General features: G+C 49.4%; 1 protein-coding gene across 15 annotated transcripts in view; it reads right to left on the bottom strand.

The window, feature by feature from the left end:
- Positions 1-17,877: 17,877 nt before the first annotated feature.
- NCAM1 (neural cell adhesion molecule 1) overlaps positions 17,878-24,003 on the bottom strand; it is a 296,714-nt gene continuing 290,588 nt past the window's right edge. For 7 of the 15 annotated variants that reach the window (XR_012381487.1, XR_012381488.1, XR_012381489.1 and 4 more), the window contains 4 exons: positions 23,883-23,999; positions 22,084-22,878; positions 20,401-20,592; positions 17,878-20,358 (listed from right to left, as the gene is read on the bottom strand). Coding sequence is in view for 1 of the 15 variants with exons in the window: in XM_073903754.1 (XP_073759855.1) it covers positions 20,472-20,592; positions 22,084-22,878; positions 23,883-23,999 (1,033 nt within the window). In the remaining 14 variants the exon portion in view is untranslated. The remainder of the gene's footprint in view (positions 20,359-20,400; positions 20,593-22,083; positions 22,879-23,882; positions 24,000-24,003) is intronic. The other 8 variants (XR_012381494.1, XR_012381495.1, XR_012381496.1 and 5 more) reach the window with 2 other exon arrangements.

Below are 24,003 nucleotides of genomic sequence, written 5' to 3'. Positions count from 1 at the left end.
AGGGGAGAGGGGTCCAGGCATGGCTGGCTAGATCCAACATTGGTTGAGTACAGTCTGTGGACTCTGTCCTATGGGCTAGAGCTAGAGAACAGGGGGCTGCTTGACTGAGATCTCCAGAATGGTACACATCACTCCTGCCTGGGGACGCCCCGAGTGGAGTAGAGCACGAAGGGGCCACGTCGTTCTCTTGGCAGCTGAGCAGGGGCAGCTGCAGTCGGGTCCTTCAGCATATATGTCAGCTGCAGCAGGAGGCAGTGGGACCTGGGGGACCCAGGAGTATAGGCACAGCAGCTGTCCCCAGGGACTGAGATCGCTCCTGAGAAGTAGAGTGGAGGTGTCTGGCAGAGCAGGGTGGCTGACACCAGCCACACCCTGGAAATTCTCCGAAAGACCTGGGTTATTTACAGTGACCACAGTGACCTGTGGGAACGGATGGAGACAAGAACCAGTGACAGGTTACCGCTATTAGTATCACCCTGTTTTCCCCTCAGGCTGAGAGCTCTTGAGCACACACAGGCATAATCTCCAACCTCAGGCTCCTTTTGTCACTTTGCGGCTGACATTCTTAATTCCAAATCACTTCTATTCCACTGCTCTTCATCACACTCCTGTCCTGGACTCCAGAGGGGGCCTGCCCACCACATTCATGTGTCAGTTGTGGGCGGTCTACTGTGTGCCAGCTGCTGTGGAAAGCCCCCCGGGTGCACTTGACAAATGACAAATATTTATCACGTGTTGAATGATCAGGGGCTCTAGAACCAGTCTGCATGTGCTCAAATCTCAGCTCTTCACTTCTTAGCCTCTGTTAAAATACTGTTAAGCACCTCCCATGCACATTTACTGAGCTAGGTGCTGGAGAGCTTTCTCTCTTCCCTACTTCTATGACTAGCTGTGTGACCTTGGCAAGGTACTTAATCTCTCCATGTCATAGTTTCCTCACCTGAAAAAAATGAGGACGTTAAGTAGTATCGATCTTCCAGGACTGCTGTGAGAAGCACATGAGTTAATACAGGAGGAGTGTCTAGACAATGCATGCAGCATCAGGAAATGTTATTAACTGTTATTACTACTGCTATGATTTATATGCATTAGACCAGAGGTTCAGAACCTGGACCATGCATAAGAATTACCTGGGGATCTTGTTAAGTTGCAGATTTGGATTCAGCGGGACTGGGTTCTGAGATTTTGCAGTGATGCCTCTCTGTGGACTGTGGGCCACACGGATTAGCACATGAATAATCTTTTCTTTATGTTAGAAGTTATTTTTATAGTTGGGAGTTATTTTTTTTTTCTTCTTGGAGTCCTATTTCCATTTGACAACCCCCCCCACATACTCAGAATACTACCCTAATAGAGGATATTTTTATGTTTGAATGTCTTTTACTGACCACCTCATCCTAATTCTCTGCCACAGAAATATCAACAAGCATTGTTGGAGTGTTTGCTTTACCCACAAGTCAGGGACACAGCCCCTGTCCTCAGTGAATTCACCGTCCAGGGAGGAAGGTAGATGCATAAACACGTTATTACAGAGCGGGGTGATAGGCACAGTGAAGGTCTAGTGCTTACGGAGGAAGGACGAGGAGGAAAGGGAAATGAAAGCCCCGTAGGCATAGGAATTTACATGGTCCATGTGGAAGCTGAGCATGTGTGCAATGCTCTAGGCAGAGCAAACATTTAGAGGCAGGAAGCATTGTGCCATGGGTGAGAAAACAAAAGTTTAAGGCAAGAGTGGTGAGAGATGAGCCAGAGAAATGGGTATGGCCCAGGATCTCGAGGAGGGAAGCCATAGGGAGAGTGGGAGGCAAGGAGGAGCCCAGGCGAGAGCCGGGCAGAGTGCCCGGGCAGGAGAGATGCCAAAGAGAGGGCGAGTGCCTACATGGGTCTCAGGGAGCCAAGACCTTGCTCCAAGCCCCAGCCCTCTGATCCAACTGGGTACCTGGGCTGTGGATCTCTTGGGAGTAGGAATTTTGTTTTATTTTGTCTTAATGTTCCCAGCATCCTGGCACTTAGTTGGAGCTAAATTTAGATTTGCCGAATAAGTGAGCTAATTTCTTGCTCTGTGTGGAGGAAGATTGGAGAAAGGCTCCAGTCTAAGTTATTCCGGATTGGGGAAGGGATGAGTACTCAGTTTCTCTGCATCAGCCTTCCCAGAGAGGTCCATTTTGGAGGACAAACATTGTTACAGTAACAAAATATGTTTTAGGGTAAATCTACTTGACAGATTGATCACTTTAAAATGTCAGAGGTCTTAGTAAGTCCTGGGTAGTCACTGGGCTGTCTGCAAAGATTCCGGTATTCCTTCTCCCAGGCACATGGTAGGATCTCACTTCCCTGTGACCAGGTGATTTGCCTTGTTCAGTGCTGTGTGGGAAGAAATGAAGGGGGCAGAAGCCTTTAAGAGCCAGTGTGTGACTCACAATATATAGCCAACCCTTTCCCTGCCCCAGCAACCCGGTAGTGGAGGCTGTATCTGCTTGAGCCTGAGTGGGGAGACATGGACCAGAGATGTCTATCTACCTCTGATGGACATGTAGCATGAGTGAGCAATATACCTTTTTTGTTTTAATCCACACAAATTGTGGACTTGTTTGTTAGGCAGCATGAGACAGACTTTCATGTCTAATACCACCACTCAGACTCTTGCAGTTCACTTGCTACAGTGACAAAATCTAGGGACCGTGGACATGAGCGTGCATAGATTATAATCGTTGTGACTTATGTTTTAAGCGTCAGTATCTGCATTTTCATACACGTCCAAACATGCAGAGGAGAAGAGATGTTTAAATCGTGTGTGAGTCACATTTCAAATTTATTCCTCCTAGAGAACCTTTATGAATCACACTTTCCCAATGGCTACTTCCACCCACCCTAAGTCCCTTGTGTGGTACACAAGTTTTACTTTTTCTTTATGTCCTCATAAAAATTGGAGAACATTTGGCCACCTTCCACCATATAGTGTATCAGAGACTTGGAGATTATTGTAAGTTGTCTCTTTTCTCTGCTTTTCCTTTTGTGTAAATGATTCTAGCTTTTTGCTTTTTTTCATCAATCATACTTTGTAAGCTCAGGAGAGATAAGAAAAAAATTCCCCCTCCCCCCAAGGACAGCCTCATGTGGAATAAAGGGATCATGCGTTTGTCTGCTGGAAGTATAGGGTGCAGACAAGGTCAGCCCGGAGCCAGGAGCTGCACTGTGAAGCTGTCCTGTTGGACAGAACCCCTCATGTAGATGCTGGGACCACGGTTCCTTTGGTAGCTTTGGCCTCAGGTTTTAGCAGGGGAGGAAGCTGATGGAATTCGGCACTGTTTCTTCCCTCCCTGAAGGGAATTCAGAAATCACATTTGATATTCCCCCCCCCCCACATATGTCCTTTCATTAAAAAGAAAAGACTAGCTAACGTGTTTGCTCCTTGGTCTTACCCTTTTCTCTTTCAGTGCCTACCTGAATATGGATGAAGAAATGATTTCAAGATCTAGTCACAGATTTCGTCTGTGTGTCCACAGAGGGCGAGAGTCTTGCCCGGGGTGTCTGTGTGTAATTAACGATGCCACAGTTATTAACAACAACAGCAATGGCAACCGCGTGACCGTGACCGGCCTCACTCAGTGGCTGTGCGCCAGGCGTCGCGTTCAATCCTTTCCTTGCATCAGCGAACTTCAGTCTCTCAACAGCCTGGCAAGGTCTTACTTACTCCCATTTCACAGATAAGGAAATGCAGCCAGGGAGGTGGGACTCACCAGAACGCAAGTCAAGATGTGAACCCTGGTCTGAGTGCCCCCCAGCTCCCTCTCCCCATCTCACCACACTGCCCCAAGGATCACCCTTCCCGGAGAGCTCTGTCTTCAACTGCTGAGGTCCGCGGCCCTCCTGGGAGCCTCAGGCCCTAGCTCTGCCTCCTGGATGTTCCTTCACACCTCCCTACAGGAGGCTCTGTCTGCTCCATGGGCTGGTCCAACCGTCCAGACGTGAGGGGGGCATCTCACCTACAGCCAGAGGGCCGTGTCGCCTACTCCAGCAAAAACAGGGTGAGTCCTCTGCCTGGAAAGGGAAGGGGCGTCAGGCACTTAGCACCGGGTGGAACCCGGGGCCTCCCCGCTCCGCCTAGTGTGAAACAGCACTGCCACCGTGTGGGCAGACTGGCTATGCTGGGGCAACCACGGAGGCTGAGAAAGTCAGGGACCCGGCCACTTAACCCAGCGGCCAGGCATTTAGTTAATGTTTGCCGAGTACCTCCTATGTGTCATGGACTTGGCTAGGTCCTTCTATTAATGCTGCCGCTGCTGAGTTTCCTTCTCTGGATGGCGAATTAAATGATGGCGACCATCAAGGCTCTAGTGAATGTTTGCGTTTATTCCTCATTTACGCGGGGCGCTTCCGTCTGGGTGTGATTCGTGCCCCTCGGAAATTATAAAGAGACGTCAGCTTTGGGCAGTGGGATTTCCTTTGCCGCCAAGGTTTTGGGGACACGAGGGCACACGGAGGAATGTAGGACTTAGGGTCACTTACTGTCCTAATACAGGCTCCATCTCAATTGTTAGGAAAGAGCGGAGATATGCATTTCTACCACGTGCCTTTGCCTCTCTTCGTATTAACAGGTAGTTAGTGTACTAAAAGTCTATCCTAGAAACTTAGAAAATAGAGAAAAACAGAAAATTATGCCTGCCCTCTTTATGCCGACGCTATCACTACTAGTATTTTGATGTATTTCCTCTCTGCCTTTTTTTCTGCATTTTTTTGCAATGACGTAACCACGCTTATATTTGATTTTTTTGTTTTACTTTATTGTACAGCATGGCATCATCGTAATGATAATAGTTGATCCATTTCGAGCACCATGATGTCCCAGGCTCTTTACTAGAGTCTTTGAATGTCATCTTATGAAGCCATATAGCAATCTTAGGAGACGGTATTATTATCCCTCTTTTAATAGACAAGACAACTGAGGCTCGGACGGGGTCCCTACATCTCTTGCTTCTCATAAGTCTGTGCCAGACCGCGGCATCGTTTGAGTAATGCTCATTTAATACCTGCATTGCCTTCCATGCGTCCATGCGCTGTGCTGTACCTGACTCCTTGCCCTCCTTTCAGATCTTTAGGTGCTGCTAATCTTTTTTTTTTTTTTTTTTTTTTTTTTTTTTTGCTGATGTAAATATTCTTCCACAAGCCTCTCTAAAAAGAACTTTTTATATATCTAGGATTAATTTCTTAGGGTGGCTTTTCAGAAGTGGGTTTCTCAATCAAAAGTTTGAACTTTTTATGGCTGTGGATATTTTTGAATTGCCTTTCAGTGGGGTTGCACACATTTGTACACATTAGCCCTGTAACCAGAAGTGTATAGAAATGCGAATTGCACAGCATCCTCACCAGCACTGAGTGTTGCTTTTTTTTTTTTTTTCCACTCTAAAAGATGATGGGGGCATCTGGCTGGCTCAGGGAGTAGAGTGTAGGACTCTTGATCTCAGGTCAGAAGTTTGAGCCCCACGTTGAAGTAAGAGTTCACTGGGAAGAAAGAAAAGATGATAAATGGTCTGATAAAGAAATCTGTGAAACGTGGATTGTTTTGAATGTCTTTCATCATTTTACTTCTCACCACTGTGCTGGCACTTCCTGTTTCCTTTGCATTCTGAGAACATCTCTACTATCGTGGATCCTTATAGATCAGAGGTTCTTAACCTGGGGTCCAGGGACTCTCCCAGGGGGTGTGTGGATAACATTGAGGGAGTCTGTGAACTTGTTTGGGAAAAAAAAGTCTTTATTTTTATAAACTTGTCACTGAGGTAGCGCTCCTTCCATCCCATCATGAATGCAGGCAACAAACCGTAGTAGTGTCAACGGGAGCTGCAATATTGTTTATACTCAGCAACACTTGGAAATTACAGTGGTTACTAGGCATGCGACTTAGAACGTGTGTTTGGATGTGTTGATAAACAAACACATTTGTTACCACATCACACATTTGTTTATAAAATATTTTGATAATTACATTTCAATATCATTGTTTTCCTTTGTAATCCTATGGGTTTTTTTTAAATAAATACATTAAAAATTGTAAAATGCTATTCTGAGAAGAGATCCAGAGGCTTCACTTGACTACTGGTGGGGTCATAGCAAAAATAAAGTTGAAAATTCCTGTCCTACAAATTTTCATTATAGAAGAATTCCAAATAATTACATACTACAGCTCCAGGGAGAAGTCAGTTTCTCTCCCCTGCGTGTTCATTGGACTCAGTGATTCACTTCTCAAGAACAGCATATAGAAAGGGAAATAGTCACTTCACAGTTGAGAAACCGTCAGACACCTCCTTATCCAAGTGACCAAGTTCAACCTAACCAGTGACAAGTCATGTTGATGTCTGCATCCATGATATGATACAATGACAAGGGCAAGGGCACTTCGTCTCTGTGACATTCTCTCCTCTCAGTCCATAACCCAGATCTAGCCATGAGCAAACACCAGACAACCCAGATTCAGGGACATTCTCCCGAATACCCAATCAGTATTCTTCAAAAGGGTCAAGGTCATGGAAACCAAGGAAAGACTGACTAGAGGAGCCTCAGGAGACAGACTAAATGCAACATGCCCTTCTCAGCCACTTGCACTGCTGAGGCGGACAAGGTGTGATGGTCGTGGTACATCTCATGCCAACAAGCAACGAGGTACTAAAAAACCACGGGGTCATGTGCGAAAGATACAGAAGCCAGCTTGAATGGGTTCTCACTGAGTGTCCAGACAAAGGACAATTTGAGCATCAAGATAAATAATGAGAGTAACAACCCACTGAATGAAATAGAAAACGATTAGTTTACACAGTTACAAATAAAGGATAACTCAATGAAAAGTTTGCTAGGCATGGGGTATTTACAAATTTAAAAACCTCCCCGTATACAAAGCCCTCAATTAATGATGTTTACTACAACAATGGACAAATGCTTATTAACTACAAAGGGGAAAAGAGGAACTTTACAGTGGAGAGGCTTGGCAGACATCACCTTAATTAAGTGATCAGAGTGGACGTCCTCAGATACAGTGGAATGGAAATTGTATGCCACCTTACGGGATGTGGTGAGAAAAACCCATTACCACCTCTGTGATATCCCTAATCAAAGAGGCATTGCCTGACTTGAGTTGTAAGAAAATTTCAAACAAACCAAAATCAAGGGATATCTTACAAAAGAAATGGTCTGTACCCTTCAAAAAGATCAAGGTCATGGGGCATAATAAAGGATAGATCTTCTGGATTGAAAAAGACAAGGGTCATCATGAAGCTAAATGAAATGTGGATTCCTGGAGTAAATGGTGGGCACACAAAAATGATTTTCCTTTTGCTTTAAAGATCATTAGTGAAACAACTGGAGAAATTTGAATAAGGACCACAGATTGAATAATAGTGTTGTATCAGTGTTACTTTCTTGATTTTGACTTTGATTGTGGTTAGGTAGGGGAGGGAAGGTCCTTGATTGTATGAAATAGTAAAATACTTGCAGATGATGGGACATCGGGCCAGAAACAAATGGTTCAGTAAAAAGAATGTTCTTTGTACTGTACTCACTGCTTTTGAGTAAGTTTATGATAATGACCGGGAGGAGCTGTGGCTATTTTTTGGCCATTTTTTTTTTCGATCCAATAGAATATGGCTATTTTTTTCCAGTCTACCCCCAATGCCCAACATAGAACCCTTGTTTCCAACCCTCAATATGCTTCTCCGTCTCTCAGAAAATGGCCCCAGACATCTGCCCTCTTGCTTAAGGCAAAAACCCCTTTGTGTCAAACGCTCCCTCTTACCCACCAGCAAGTCCTACCAAGTCTAGCTCCAAAGCAGATCTTGAACCTGTTCCCTTTCCTTTGCTGGTACTCCCTCCCACCCTGAGCCACCACCTTCGTGGGGCTGCGAAGGAGCTGTCTGTGGGAGGCTGCTACGTCTGTGTATCTGCCGGTGGCAGGGGCCTGAGGCTGTGGCTGATCGGAAGAATGCTGATGGGCAGCTACCCTTGAGTGGAGTTGGGAGGAGATGTACCGGAACTCACTGAGGCCCTGGGCATTTGTCCATCAGTGCACGGGACCGCACAAGGTCCATGAGAAAGTAATGCACACAGCATTACTCTTCTTTTGGCCAACTCTGGTTGGAACGGTCCAAGGAAGGGAGTTCTGGGAAATGCTGTCCCCGGTGTAACCACGTCGACAAGGCACATCTCCATCCCTGACCACCCAACCTAAAGTGGCCATTTCATTCGATGCGTGGCGCTCATTGCTAGTTGCTCTTGTCTAATCTGTTCACTGTGGCATTCTCCGCTCCCAAGCTATCTCAGGACAGCATGGCTCTTGTCTGTCCTCAGCACGGACAATGGGGAGTGGCACATGGTGCGGAATAAATGCCCCCCCCTTAGACTTATACAATTCCTATTTTTGGATCTGTTGCTTATAACACCCTGCTTTCCACATGCTAATTTATTTTATGAAATAAGAATTAATAAAATTCCTTTGAGTTTGAGTAAAAAACAAACAAACAAACCCTCCCACCCAAATAGACTTAAGTAAAGGGAAATACATTGGTTTGTGGAGTAGAAAAGTCCAGAGACTCTGTCAGGCATAGCTGAATCCAGGGGTCTCAAGTGCCGCTGAGATTTGTTCTGCTTCTCGTGTGTTGGTTTCAATCTTAGGCAGTCTTGCCCCCCAGGGTGGCACCTGAAGACTTCCCTTCTCATGGGTTCAGTGAGAATAGAGCTGCTTTTTGCCAGTAGTTTCGATAAAAGTCCTGGGAGTAGAAGGGGAATTCCCCTCCCACCTCCCAAAGATGGAGGTGCCGTTGAGAACAGAAAGGAAGATGGATACTTGCTGGACAGATACGTTTGTTCACGACAGCTTTATTGTAAGGATTAAGGGTTGAGATTTGGAAGTTTCTGGCACATAGTAAGCCCTCGATTAATGATAGTTGCTACAATAATATTGTCATGTAATTATCATTACTGCGTGAAAGCATTTTGTACACCGCAGGGTACCAAACGAATGTTAGATATCATTATCTCCTTTGGAGCTCGGAGCAGATTAGACAACCCAATTCAGGAACAGAGAAGGGGAGAAGCTCTCCTTTCCCAGGTTCTGGTTGGAGGTCCCCGGCTTTCGGTCGGAGGGAAGGCGTGGTCCTCCTGTAGTTCTCAGGGTGGCCACTTGGTGGCAGCCTTAACCCGTTTTGTGCCCTTCCTTCCAGGTCCCCTACCGCTCGCTGGAGCTTTCCCAGGAGCCTCAGGGTCTGCGCGCCTCCTCAAACCTTCTGCCTGAGCCGCTCCCTCGCGCGGGGAGACGGGCGGCGGGTCACGCGTGGACAGAAGCATACCGAGGACCTCACTGGTGTGTCAGGGCTGCACGGTGGAGGCAGGCAGGTTTGCACAAGTCTGGGGCACCTCCACCAGAAATTTGCAGGACTGGTAAGAGGCTGGGTGTGTATTTAGGGAACAGCCTGGGCACGGATTCCCGCGGACGTTTGTCACATTCCGGCCGCCCAGCACTTGTGGAACATCCTTGCTCCTATTGGAGGACGTTCCAGCCTTAGTCCCACCTCCCTCATGCTGACACCTGAGAACTGCCCTCCCCAGGTGTCTTTGCAGCTGCCCGCCGGGCACAGGTGAGAACCAGGCCCCTCCAACCAGACTCACGGGTGTGAGACTTCACTCTGCAGATGAGAGCACCCCGAGGAGAGAGGTTCTGCCTGGAACCCATTTTTTGTCTGACAAGGATAGTGGCAGAAGTCCTGGCTTTCTTTTGGAGGTGGGGGTGAGGTGGGTAGGTGGTAACAGGTGGGAAGGTCAAGCGCCTGACCCAGAGGTGGCATTGCTGGGGGAGAGTGGGCAGCAGTGGCTTGCTCAGCAGACCAGCTCTGCAACGCTCTTATAGGCATTGCTTTTGGAAGCCTGGTCTACAGCCTGGTTCTCCACACTTCCCAGGATTGTGTGAACTACCCAATATCTTTTTAGCAAAATCCTGTTTGGGTTTTAATCCATCAGAATCAGAATCTTTGGTGGCTTGCAGCAAAGAACCTTGACTAATGCAAGTACTCACCCTGTTTTAATCACATGCCCAGCACTAGGGCTCTTTTCAATTTCAAACAATTCTAAGAGGTAGGAATTCTCACTTTATAGATGAGGCAAAGATACTCAGAGAGGTTCAGGACTTTGCCCGTGGTCCCACAGCTTGCATGTACCAGTGCCTCTGGAGTTCGCGACCTTTCCAATGTGCTGGACACTGTGCCATCAGCGTAGGGACATTATCTGTACCCCACCACCCAACTCAGTGCCAGACCATTATTCGGTGCCCAATAAATAATTGACCGTTAATAAATCCTGAATAAGTGAGTCAGTTAAATGCCACAATCTTTCGTTCTCAGAGTGGGGTTGAGCTTGATGCGTCTCTGGCGGGGGTGCGGGGGCAAGCTCTGGTCAAATGTCAGGGGAAATTCGTCTTTGACAGTCTCACCTCCTTCTTTAGAGCCCTATCCCCTCCTCGGTGTCCCGTGTCCTGCTTGCTGCCCCGGCCCCAGCCCCTTGGCTCTGTCTGTGACATACTTATGTGTCTGTCTGTCCCCGGAAGATGAATTCGAACGATGGCCTTGATCATGTTGACAGTTTGCTTCCTCTGCAGTCCTTGCTCCAGACCTGGGTGGGTGCTCAGAGTCATTGCTCTCAAAGTGTCAAGAATCTGAACAAAATCACCAAGGCATACGCTGCATTTGTCTCCTCTCTCCATGCCTGCGGGTGGCCGCCCACCTGGCCCTCTTGGGTGTGACACGGGATCCGAAATCTAATCCCCCCAGGGCAGGGCAGGCTCACACGTTCCCCACTCTGGATCCCTTATGACTGGGTTCAGATTCTGGCTCTGCTGCTTAATAGCTGTGTGACACCAAGACCTATTTTAAGTTTAATATTTTACCTGTGCAAAAACTTTAATTAAAGATGTTATTTAAAAAAAAAATAGCTGTGTGACAGGGCATGTTAAGAAACTTCTCTGTGCTTCAGTTTTTCCATCTGTAAAACAGGGTTAATCCTAATAGCTCTTTTCATAGAATTATTACAAGCATCAACAGAGTAAATATTTGTTAGGTGCTTAGAATGGGATCTGTCATGGTGTTATAGAATTGTTTTTGAAATAAATAAAACTATCAATGTCAACGTCACAAGTATTTTTGAATGTCTACACTGATACCAAGTTTATAGCCAATTTAAAACCTGTAGCCTTTTCCCTTTTTCTTCTTTCTCTCTCCCTCCCTCTCTTCCTTTCTTTCTTTCTTTCTTTTCTTTTCTTCCTTTTTCTTCCTTTCTTTCTTTTTCTTTCTCTCTCTCTCTCTCTCTTCAATGCTCTCCTCTGAGCCCACCCCCGTCAGCATCTACTTCAGCAGCTGGATTTGCGGAGAGCACAGTTGACATCGGTCCCTCTGGCGGGACGTCATCTGGGCTGCTCATCTCCTCCAACGGCTGGGCTCATTTGGGATGCTCATCTGGCTCGGGGGTGTGAGGTGAAGTGTGCCGGGCCTTGGGCAGTGCCTTGCTGACATGCAGACACTCCACTGCGTCTGCAGCTCTTCCTGTCTGCGTGGTCCTGCAGAGCCTCCCGGAGGGGGAAGCAGCGCTGCCTCAGCCCCTAGCTGGGCCGCCTGGGCCCGCCAGCCTGCGTGTCAGCAGGTGCTGTCTGAGGACCACCTGTGGTGGAACCCCACGCCCCAGACCTGTGTCCTCGGGATGCAGGGGCTGGGATCCAGAACGTGCGGTCCATACTGTGTCCCCGGAGACGTGGAGGCCTGCGGAAGGGGGCGATGGAGGGGCTTGGCTAAGCGTGGCCTAGGTGCAGAGCTGCCGCTGACTTCCCAGCCTGGGCCGCAGGGTGGGCTGGTGGCTGCTGGGAGTGACCGTCTCCTCCTCGGCTACAGACCTGCTCTCTTTCCTCCTTCAGCAGGAGCATGACAGGACTTGCAGGCGGGATCCTGGGCTCCAAATCGCGGGTCCCTGGGGAAGTTTCATCCCATGCCCCTGAGAGATCTTTGCACTTTTGTTCCTCAGGCTCGCCACCACTTTCCAACAGGCTACTGACAGCCATCGTGGTGGGAAGTGCTCTAAACAGACAGTCCCTTGTGGGTCATCTTGTTCTGAGCTGGAGTTCATAGCCAAGTGCCTGGGCTTACCTGCTCAGGAAGAGGACACAGCACAGCACTGTTCCCTGGAAAGCCAGACCCCTAGACTTGGGGACCCGCAGACCCTTCGCAGATCATACCGTGCTGTTCTCCTGCCTCTTGCCTGCTCTTCCCAGCCTCCCAGCCCATAGATTTGCCCTCTTAGAGAAAACGTCAAGGAAGGAGTTTCCCTGCTTTTTTGCTGGGTCAGCCTTGTCCATCAGGTAACTGTGGTTTTGAGTAGCAGGCATGGGGTATCATGTTTTTGCCTTTCAGGGTCCCTAATCTGAGTCGTCCCAGGCTGCCTCCATCACAGAGCTGCCACTCACTGGCCGGACACCGTCACAGCCTAGAGGAAGGAGAGGGGTGCGGTGGTGCACGATCAGGGGCTAGGGCAGGCAGCAGCTGAGGGTCCCCAGCAGGTAGACCCTCTCTGGCCACATGTAAACCCTGCAACTGAGCTACATGTATGAAACTCTGTTAAAGCCACCAGAAGCTGTGCGTTCACTTTAAAAAAATAGGTAAAAAGTGTTTCACAATTCCAGGCACTGCAGGGAAAGGAAATATGGTTTGTGTGAGTTCTGGGACGTGGGAGAGAAGACAGACGACTTTGGGTGGTAGAACAGCAGGGGCTGGAGCAGAGTCTGACTTGGAGGAGTGCCAAGACTGAGCTGGAACTATAAGCAAGGAGCGGGACAGTGGCCAAGATGGCTTTGGTGAACCTCGTTAAGGACTCTGCGTTTGATCCTGAGGGTAGTTAGGAGCTCCTGAAGATCTTCTTCGGGAAGATCGGGGAAAGAGGGGGTTGGCATGATGAAAGTCACCTCCTGTCCAACTCATTCTGTGTGGAGTGAGGCCAATGGATGAGAGGCCACCAGATCACCAGATAAAAGCCAGCGAGACCTCCTGCATTATCCAGCTGTGGCCACCTGATCTCGGCCTGCGTGAGACCAGAGTTGCTGGGGTAGAGGTTTATGTGTGAGATTCATATGACCATGTTGGGAGCAACTCTCATCACTCAGAGGCATCCTACCCTGCTTGCGCCAAGCACTAGGGGTGAGGCTGGGGCTCTGGTCACACGAGGCGGTCCTCACGGGTGACCTCATTGCAGTGTTTCTGAATACCCCATGGGAGGAAGCAGGGATGGAGGGTCTGCTGAGCCATGGGGGGCCCTCACTGGAGTGGCGGTGAGCAGGCGAACACCCGGCTGGCAAGGGTCCTAGGTCATCTTTTGGTAGCTACAAGTTAAAATCTATCCTCTAGGCTCTTGAACAGTAACCCTGTGTGCCAGGCAGCAGGATGGGTAGAGGCGAATTCTGTTAGGGTGTCACTGCCTCTCCTACCCTGATCCCCTGAAGAGAGGTTGCAAGTGGCATAGCAGGATTTTCCCATGATTCTCCTTGACAGAGAGCTGCCTGTGAATTTCTTTTCTGGGTTCCTTGCTTGGTTCCCTCCTCTTCTCAATCCATATTCATTTCCTTGGTGATCTCACCAAGTGCCAGAGTTTTAAATACCGAGCCCCATGCTGACAGCTCCTATATGTGTCTATGGACTGGACCTCTTGAACTTTGGCCTGTTCCAAATCTCCTCTAGGGTGTTCACAGGCATCTCAGGCTTAAAGTGTCCAGAACCAAACTCTGCACCATCCTCCATCTGCTTCTCCTTCACTCTTTTTAGAAAGTAAATGGCAGGTCCGTCCTTTTAATTGCCTAGGCCCCAAATCTGGAAGTCACCCTTGATGCCTTCCTCAAACCCCAACATCCGATCCATTATCCAGTCTTGCTGGCTTCCCCTTCTGGAGCTTGCTGGAAGCTGGCCATTGCCCACGCTCGGCTGGAACCAGCTTGCTACAAGCACACTGTCTTGTCCCATCTAGGTTTTGGCTTCTTAATTGGTATCCTCACTTCCTCTTTTGCCCTTCCTGTAGTCTGTTCTCCATCCAGCAGCCAGAACGATCATTTCAATAATCAAGTCACGCTTCTGCACCAAATTTCCCCCTGGCTTTCCATCTCACTTGAAGGAAAGAGCCAAAATTCTAGCAGTTGTCTGCAGACCGTCTGTGATCTAGCTCACGGGTACCTCTGCCCCATCCCTTCCATTGTTCTCCGCTCCAGCCACATTGGCCTCCTTGCTGTTCCCCCAACACACCGAGCAGTCCCCACCTGAGGATCTTTGCACTTGCTGTTCCCGCTACCTGAGATATCTTTGTTCAGCTATTCCCATGGTTCAGTCCCTTACTTTTTTCAGGTCACTGCTCAAATGTCACCTTTTCAGAGAGGAGTACCCTGACCACCTCCTTACCTGGATTTGTTATCTGTGGCACTTACCACTCTCTGTTTACCCATGACAGACTAAATCATGCTGTGGTAACAGATCCTAAGGTCAAGTCGCTTGTAAAATAAAGGGCTATCCAGGGGTCTGCTGGAGCCAGCCTTTACTGGATTGAGAGAATTGTTACGTTTTCAGGAAATCTACGAGCCAGTTGTTATTAAAAGTTAAATTCCGTAAACCTACAATCAACAAAATTGTGTTTATTTTTTTAAAAATTATATTAATTTATTTGACAGAGAGAGACACAGTGAGAGAGGGAACACAAGCTGTGGGAGTGGGAGAGGGAGAAGCAGGCTCCCTGCCGAGCCAGGAGCCCGATGCGGGACTTGATCCCAGGACCCCGGGACCATGACCCGAGCCGAGGGCAGACACTCAACCAACTGAGCCACCCAGGCGCCCCAATTGTTTTTAAAGTGAAAGCAATAAATACCCAAAATGTATCATTTCTCAATTATTTTACTGCACTTTACTGTTATGATGTATATCGATAGCTTATTGTTAGTATTGCTCCATATGGCTATTTTCTCTGAGCTTGAGGATCTTTATGTCTCTTTTATCCTTACAGGGGAAATATGCTATATGATGATGTGCATCTCTCCCTAAGCCCTTGGTCAGTGAGGACATGCTGAAATCAGCCATGTGGGGAATGTTTACACACCCTTGAAAGCAGTCAATGCCACAAATAAGTTGTTGTTGGTTTGTTTGTTTGTTTTGGTGTTTGTCTAGACTTGTGAGTGATGCGGAAATATTTATGATGTAGATTAAGCTTACAAATGTGCCCTGTGTGCAGCCATCCCACTGTGGCTAGCACAAAACATTGAGGCCATATTCTTGTATTCGAAACTCACACCCAAGTCAGCGGAGGGTAGTCACACCACCCATGAGCAAGTGAAGGTCCAACACATGGATCTCTGGTGCTCCACTTCCATCTGATCTGTTGGCACCCACGAATGTATCAACCAATGTTCTTGTTGGAACTCTACTCACACATTAATTGTAACCACAGGTTGATTCTAGACAAGAGTGCAGCAAAAATTTACTAAAGCATTCTGTATCATAGGGATACATGGAATTTCAACACAGAGTAAGGTATATCGTTTGTAAACTGCATTCTTTGTCTCAGTAAAGTTTATAATAAACACACACATTGTATGTATATGCATCCCCTCATCTTCTGCCCTTGGAAGGCCGGTTATTAAGCATTCACCAGAGATCACCACTGGGGTTATCCCTCACACATACTCCACATCCATCATGGGTCATCTGTGCACACCTCTCACTCTGGGCCCAGGTGGTGGTCTTTCTACCACCTGCAGCTTTGCTGGTTGCTGTGGCGAGGGAAGAGGGACACCAAGGCTCTGCTGAGAAGTGACGCACACTGCCCTGCTCATATTCCATTGACACAGCCACACCTACTTTATGTGACCAGAGAAGTACAAACCTATCATGTGCCTGGAAGGAGGGAAAGGAGAACTGGAATACTGGTTAGTAGCCCCACTGATACTACAACAGACTAGGAACTTACGTGCTTCCTGTCTGCTGCACCCCACACATAAACTAATGTCCATGGCTGTATCCTGAGCATCTTGGAGGCACTCTGTGAATACTTACTGAGCGAATCTCTGAGGAGGCGAGCCTGAAGGAGGAAGGCTCTGAAAGTAAGCCCCCATGTGTCATTAGAGAGGGTCATCATTTCAGGATGTTTCAGTTTTTGTTGATGGCTCCTTACCTTGCCATATGCAGCTGGATGTTGGTGGCCCAGGAAATCACATAGATACATGGGGCTCTGGGTCCTTAAAACAGGCTCTAGGGCCAATGAAGGGCCAACTCCTGGGAATGGATGCAGACACCGCCCCAGAGGAAGGCACCGCCCCAGGCTGGGGCTAGAGAGGGGCATGTGGGACATAAAAGAAGGAGGTGCCTCAGATGCGTGCAGGTGCAGGACTGGCCCTGAGACAGGGCCTCCTTACACCTGGCTCCCTAGCAGTCTTACTCACCTGCCTCACCCTAGTGCTGGCCCTGGGGCCTGCTCCGCTCCAGGGACTTCCGATTCCACAGTTTAATAGGTAATTTCAACTCTCGGCTCTTCCCAACACAGCTGGACAGCAGCCCATGCAAGAGAATTCTGAGTTGGGTGAAATTTTCTTCCACTCTGCCTAGCTCAGAGACTTCAATAAACTCCAAGGGCTGAGCAGTACGGCAAAGAAAGAAGGAGAGGCATCATTATTCTGGAATAAGCCTCATGCGCCTACCTCCATGTTGAAACCTTGGAGCTCAAGTTTAGATTGTTATTCCAATTGGCTTTGATGCTTTCACACCCCTGGGGTGCCACCAGCATTACCTCCCATTTGTTGAGCACCTACTATGTGCCAAGACAGTCCTATAATCTGCTTTCATATACACTGCTTCCCTCATTAGCCAGTGCCTCAGCTCTATGAGCTTGGTATCTCCTGTTTGTCAAAAGAGGAAACTGAGTCTTGGGGAGATTAAGGAACTCTTCCAGAGTGAACAAGGAAGTGGCAGAACAGGACTTGAATGAAATCTTTCTGAATCTGATGGCTGGCCATTCTAAAATGGGGATTCCTCTATCAACCTGAGGGGGAACATTGGAAAACCATCCTTCAGGCAACGTGAACTCAAGACACTGGGTTTAACTGACCTTGTTCACAAGGTCAAAACAAAACCATTGGCATTTCCACATATGATTCACATGGCAGACTCACACCGAGTCAAAATAAATCCCAGTTTGACCATAATGGCTCTTTTTTTCTTTCAATTTTTATTGAACACAAGTATTCTGACAGAATGCAAAGTCAAAATTCTCAGTTAGTACTCAGTATTTACACCAGTGAGAATGGAAACAAAGGTGGTATCGATGTTTCACTCGGTAAAAAGTTTATAACAAGAGAGAAGGCCCCCGAAGTACGGAATGCTGGGTAGGGATGTTCATGGAGGTCTGAAAACCACCATCCAGACAGACAGCCTCGAGTGACAGCCTGGGACGCGGAAGGGCTCCATAGAAAAGTGTGAAAACAGTCCCACTTCAGAAGCTGCACTATGCACACCACGGCCCCCCAGGACTCAAGAGCCCCCAAGTGCGGCACCGGGAGTGCCCCCTCCCGCAGAACGTGGCCGTGCCGCTAGTTATGTGAATACATATGTATGGCACATACACATATAGACACATACACATTGGAAACTGGTAGAGTTGATCCCGCCTTCAAAAAATTAAAAAAGGAAAACTATAAGCTTTTATCTCTTAACATAAAAGATAGAACATCTTGAAAATAAAGTGACTCTCTCTTTGATTTTAGAGAAAGCATTGCTCTGGTGTTGTTTTTTTGTTTTTTTTGTTTTGTTTTGTTTTGTTTATGCTTTTTTTAATTAAAAAAATTTTTTTTTTTTTTTTAAAGAAAGGAAAGCTCATGCGTGCAGAGACAAATCTATGTATAATGAGAGAGAGGCAGACCAAAAGGTGGGCAGAGTCTTGGGTGCCAATTAACAGCGGAGCCAGGGTTCTGGGTGGGTGGGGGGGGGGCGTCAGCTGCCCTGGGCCAGGTTACTTGAGGGTCGGCTATACCTCTTTCTCTTCCGAACCATCAGAATCCAAGTTGTCGTGCCTGGCCACAACCACTTGGCGTAAGATGCACAGTCTCGATGAGGGACAGTGTGGGCCTGGCTTAGGGAGTCAACGCCATTAACATCAGAAGATGAGCGACTGCTTCCGCAGGCAGCCCAGCCGTGGGCAGGACCCTGCTGGGCCTCTGTCTCAGACACCCAGGAGCTCCCATTCTGCTGTGTGCTCAAAGAACTGTCTGCACATTACTCGGGCCTGAGGGCCTGTGCGTTTGAACCAGACATTTGTGCAAAGACCCAAGAATCAAAGGGGTCAGAGCTGGGTACACTGGATCCTCCATTTCCATCCCCAGGAGCTGAGAAAATGCAAAATAACCCCACATTTAGCAAATGACAAGACCATTATTTTTCACAGTTTGAAATTATAATCTTAAGTGTATCGCCACTGATCAGACTGCAGAAGTGTCAGAACGTGGGGGGGTGTGACCCACGGAACGGACTCAGGGGCAGTCTCGCCACCCTAACCTCTTGCTGTTTTGTATCTTGGGAAAGGAACGCAGCGAGGGCTGAATTTCTGTTTCCTTAGCCTTATCGTCATCATCATCATCATCATTATCACTTTCATTTCATTTTCTTTGTTTAAAGGCTTCAATTCCTTTTAAGAGTTATGTTTGTTTCCTGAATATTTTTTTTTCTGAACTATCTGCTATACCTTCCACAACCAAACTATGTTGAAGTTTTATTTCAATACTATGACAAAAACACGTTTCACACTAAAATATTCACGCATCCACAGTGCACAAGCTTGCAGTTTCTAAAGTAGAATGAGAAAAAAAAGCAAAATTTCTATACAAAGGGCTGGCTTTTCCCTTCTCCCCCCTCCCATCCCCCTTAAAGTTTCTGTATTTCCCCCCCCCCCACTTGGTTTCCAATCCAGGAAAGTTGTGTTTATGACTCCAGACAGCAGGTTGGTTTTTTTTTTTTCTCTTTTGTTTCTATAAATGCTGCCTAAGTGAACAGAAGGCCGATGTTACTTGACTTCAACAGATTTCCAAAAAAAGACACTAATTCCCTGAAGCACAAGTGCTCTTCCGCTCAAATCTAGATTCTGGGCTCAAAAAGAAATTGTATGTATATATTTTATTTGGCTTTCTACAAAAAGGGGATGTTTGGGGTAAAAATGTGTGTTCACCAAGACCAGCCCCAACTATACAATCTTCTCTGCTTCATTCAACAAAGCCTAAGGAGTCCTTCAAAACGAAGGCTGTGGACGCCTGGGGGGCGGGGGCAGATCCTTCTTCACAGATACAGGCAGGTGGTGGCTAATCAGAAAGTGGTCTAACCCCCAAGGAAATACAAAAAGAACGGAGAACCAAAAAAAAAAAAGCAAAACCACTCCAGAACGAGATGGATTTTCACCTGAGTTGCACACAGGCAAAAATTTCAAATCAGAAAGGAGGTGGGGTGTGGGGGGGAGAGCCACTGTAAACAATCATATTTTGTAAAGTTGTCCTGTGCGAAAGCAAGCCTGTGATGACCCTACCCGCCTCTAGGCAGTATTTGTAACTTAAAAAAAAAAAAGAAAAAGGCAGCTATTTTACATGGACGCTTAAACACAACCAAAGTCAAACATTTGTCAACTTGTAAACATTGGAAAACAAAGTTGGCAGAAAGGAGGAAAAAAAAAAAGAATGAGAAAGGAAAGGAGAGAAAAAGAAATCAGAATATTGCAAACTGAGATCTACCCCCAGAAGCTGCAATTTGGCATTCTTCCTACAAAACAAGAGTCTACGTGGGAATTGAATTCAGCTAGCAAGGGGGACACACTTTGCATACTTAACAAATACAAAGTGAACAGAAATTATAACTTATTTATGGGGCTTTACAGAGTTCAAACTCGACTCAAAGTATAAAAATAAACTTGGACTTTGTTCATTCGTTAGTCTTAGTGCCTGGAAGTATTTCTCTGAAACTGGTCTGTGCCAACTGGGCAACACCAAGTGTGGTCTTCCTGAACCTAGAATTTTTTTTTTTTTCTGAGCTTCCTAGATTCTTAATTTGGGGTCCTTTTGTTTGATTCTTTAAATGGTTTCAGGGAACAGAGTGTCCTAGTTTGGCTGTGGGTTTAACCTTTTTGTCTCATTTTCTTACAAGTGAGTGCGCGCAGCAAAGGAACCCTTTCTATAAACCTACAAAAAGGAGATCCCATGTTTATCTGTTTAGTTTTTTTTTTTTTAAAGGCAAAAGACACTAGAGGAATGAGATTGTGTGTGTGCGTGTGTGTGCGTGTGTGCGTGCGTGTGCGCGCGCGTGTGTGCGTGTGTGTGCGTGTGTGAGACACTGGGAATGCTCTGGTGAAGCTATGGTGTCACTTTTTACTTTGATCTGCTCATTTCTTGTCACCCATCATGCTTTGCTCTCGTTCTCCTTTGTTTGTGTGGCGTCGTTGGGGACCGTCTTGACGTCGGCCGGCGCCGGCTTCGTTTCTGTCTCCTGGCGCTCCGACTTGGCTTCTACTGGGCCCTTCCTGCAGAGAATTGGGAAAACAGCACTGAGACCACAATCACAGCAACTCACCCTTCCACCGGGGCTCCAGCTCAGAGCAATGGTCTCCACCCTTAGCTGCACGCTGGAATCACCTGGGGGCTCTAAAAATCACCAATTCCTGGGCCAGCGCCCCAGGAATCCTGATTTAATTGGTCGGGGCACGATGACTTTTAACAGCACCCAAGTGACTCTAAAAAGGAGCCGAAGTGCAGAGCTGCTGAATCAGAGGAATGAGACCTTCCCCATTCCGGCCCTCACCCATTGCTGGGGGCCCAGAGGTCCAGTCCTTTCCTGGGGCCGTGGAAGGGGGCAGCAGAGGCGGCCTGCTGCTCACCCCGACCAACCACCGACCCGCTGCAGTAGCACCCACTCAGCTCGGTATAAATGACGATGCTGTGCTGGGTTCCCCAGTACCCACTCCAGGGGTCCCTCTGCAAACCACCTTGCTCTGGCCTCTCCTCACTCCCAGCACACTCTGTGCTCTGTGTTTAGGGTGCGAAAATGCTCTTTGCTACTGAGGCAGTGTTCCACGGCATGAGAGGCTAGAGAGGGCTGTCACGCTACATGTGGGGGCGGGGTGGGGGGAGTCGGGGGGCTGCTGAGTGGGCAGGACCAGTGGAGTCCTATTTCTTCAGATTCAGGGCTCCCGGGGAGGGTCCCATTTCGGCTGAGGGCAGCACGACCGCTCATCTGGGGGACAGGAGCCTCTATAAAAACCTAGGTCTGACTCTGCCTTCTTCCGTCCCAGGAGTGAAAGTCTGGTCTAAGGACACACTGGGGCAAGTAGCCTCAGACCCCGGCTGCAGCTGCATTTTGGCATCACGGTTAAGACATCTTTAAGCTTAAGGACCTTCCCTTGAACTTGGAGACCCAACAGTCATTCGGTGCCTGTGAGGTCTGAGTCTTCCCAGACATTCCCAGGAGAAGCAAGAGTAGCTAGTGGTCGTGGGGGAGTTGTGGCATCCGGGCTGGAGTGGGACAGGGCCTTCTGGACCACATCCTCTCCCCACACGGGCCTTGGGGCCTGCCTCTTTTCTTCCCGCAGAACAGTGCTGTTCGGGGGCGGACTCAGCCTGGCCCTGGCTAACACTCTGACTGTCTGTGGGCCCTGGGGTGGCCGATAAGGGCACCTTGGTCTCCTTAGCTCGCTTCCCAAGCTACGCTCATCAGTGGCCTGATGGCAAGGCCGCCCCCCCCCCTCCTCCCAGGGGAAAAGAGAAACCACTGCTAGGATGATAAGGATAAGACATAATTAACATGGCCTAATTAGCGAGCAGGAGGCTGCTGCCTGGGCCCTGCCCGCCTGCCCCCCTCCTCTCTCTCTGCCTCATCCCAGCCCCTTGCTTGAGAGTTCCCACAGAGAAGCCCGGGATTAGGCTGAAGACACGTCTCACAAACAGGACACAGCACAGCACTAATGCACACCACCACGGGAAAAAACCCGACCACAGCAGACAAAGAGAGGCCGTACTCGGTCTTTGCTGGTGCAGGCGGAACAGAGATGTCTGCAGTGGAAGGAGCAAGCTCAGGGGCTTGGCCACTGGCCCCAGCAGCAGGAGCAGGAGAGCCCAGGGCTGCAAAAACATCCTTTGCAAGGTCAATATCTGGGGTCTTGAAGTTCCCTTCGTCCATTTTAAAGTCCTCGCCCTGGGCAGGGTTTGTGGCGCTGACGGAGGCAGCCTCGCTCTTCGGGCTAGTGAGGCCCGTGGCTGCCTCGGTCGGGCTCTTCACGGCGCCGGGCTGGGTGGGCTCGGGGTCCGGGCCTTTGGTGCTGGGAGCCTCCTGCTTGGCCTGGGGGGCTTCCGAGGCAGGGGTGGCCGCTGCTGCCATGGCGGGGCCTGGCGCGGGGGCCGGCTTGCTGGCCGGAGGGGCCTTGGAGGCCTCCCCTACGCTGGCAGGGGCGCTCGGGCTGAGCACAGCCCCCTGGTTAGCCAGGACACTAGAAGACAGATTGCTGGCAGCGGGGGCTGAGGTCGGGGTGTCACTCAGGTCAACGAGGGGGGCGACCTTGGGGGCTGAAGCGGGGGGTGGGGAGGAGGTGGCGACGCCGGGCCCCTTGGAAGGGGTGGCCTGGCCGGCGGGCACAGAGTTTGAGTCGGGTGTGGCCGTGGCCGGGGGGGCAATACTGGAGGTCAGGGTGGTGGTCTCACTGGTGGGGCTGTTCTGAGCAGTGGCAAAGGTTTCGGTGACAGTGTCAGAGTTAGCGGTGACGGTGGTGACAGAAGGCAGCATGTCCTCGACAGTGGCTGTGGTGTCGGCAGGCAGCCTGCGGGGAGGACAGGAAGTAGAAGAGAACAGACAATGAAGCTCAGACGAGACGGAGAAGCAGGGGAAGGGCTGCAGCGGAGGAGGGGGCGCGGGCAGGCGGGCAGGGACGCAGAGGCACGGACAGGCCCACAGAGAGACGAGGACGGCGGGGGGGGGAGCACAGACCCAGGCGGGCAGAAGAGCAGACAGGAGACACAGAGCAGGTGGCAGTCGAAAGGGACCTGCGGGCCCTGCCGCCCCGCCGACGCCCCTCCAACTCTCTGCACTAGGCTGCCTTTCCCTACAGCCCTGTCGCGGCCTGAGCCCCGCCTGCACCCCAACTCAGGAGGGGCAGGCTTCCGTCCGGCGTCCGCCGCTGCCGGTGCCCTAGGCCCCCCGAGGAACAGGCTCCACGGGCAGTGATGGGGAAAGTCGGGAGGAAGGCAATGAGGGCTCCCAACGGCCCCGAGGGGCCACACGGGCTCTCCAGCCCGATTCCGTGCTGCCATTCAGCTCCGCTCCCTTCAAGCCCAGAGCACTCAGGACAGCCAGCAGTCGTCACAGGCTCAGCTGGGCCTGGTTCCTGCTGGAGGGTCCCCCAGGCCTCTGGGAACAGGAGGGCGGGGGAGCTTCACAGACCCTCACCTTCCCTCACCCTTCTGGGAAGAATGCAGAAAGCCCTAGAGTTCTTGAAAATCCTGAGCAGAACCTGCTAAGCCTCTCAAAGCTCAGCGTCTCTCAACGAAGTTTTGCCCCCTTCGGCTGTTTCCAGGATGTGTGTGTGACTCAGGAACGGGGTCTACAGGTCCCACTCATCCCAGGAGCCCTTTCTGAGCACCCACAGGCCCTTAACAGAACCCAGAATGCCTTCTCTCTGGGGAGGGGGGGTGGTCAGGCATTTCTGGCCAAGGGCTCCAGCATCTGGCCTGCTTGTTTGGCTGGGAGGCATGGGAGGTGTGGGTAGGGTGACGAGGTGGATGTGGGACTCTGCTGACGAGGTACGGCCCCTCCCCGCCCACGTACTCGGGCTCCGTCAGCGGTGTGGTCTCATTGGGCTCTGTGTGTTTCCCTCCGTCGTGGTTTGGGGTCCGCTCCTCCTCAGTCCGCACCTCCACGATGGGCTCCTTGGACTCATCTTTCCTGT

This window comes from Callorhinus ursinus, unplaced genomic scaffold (assembly GCF_003265705.2).
Source record: "Callorhinus ursinus isolate GAN/ISIS: 27379988/994484 unplaced genomic scaffold, GSC_fseal_2.0 scaffold19, whole genome shotgun sequence".
NCBI lineage: Eukaryota > Metazoa > Chordata > Mammalia > Carnivora > Otariidae > Callorhinus > Callorhinus ursinus.
The sequence above is the reverse complement of the archived record's forward strand: the minus strand, read 5'-3'. Positions and strand labels throughout refer to the sequence as shown.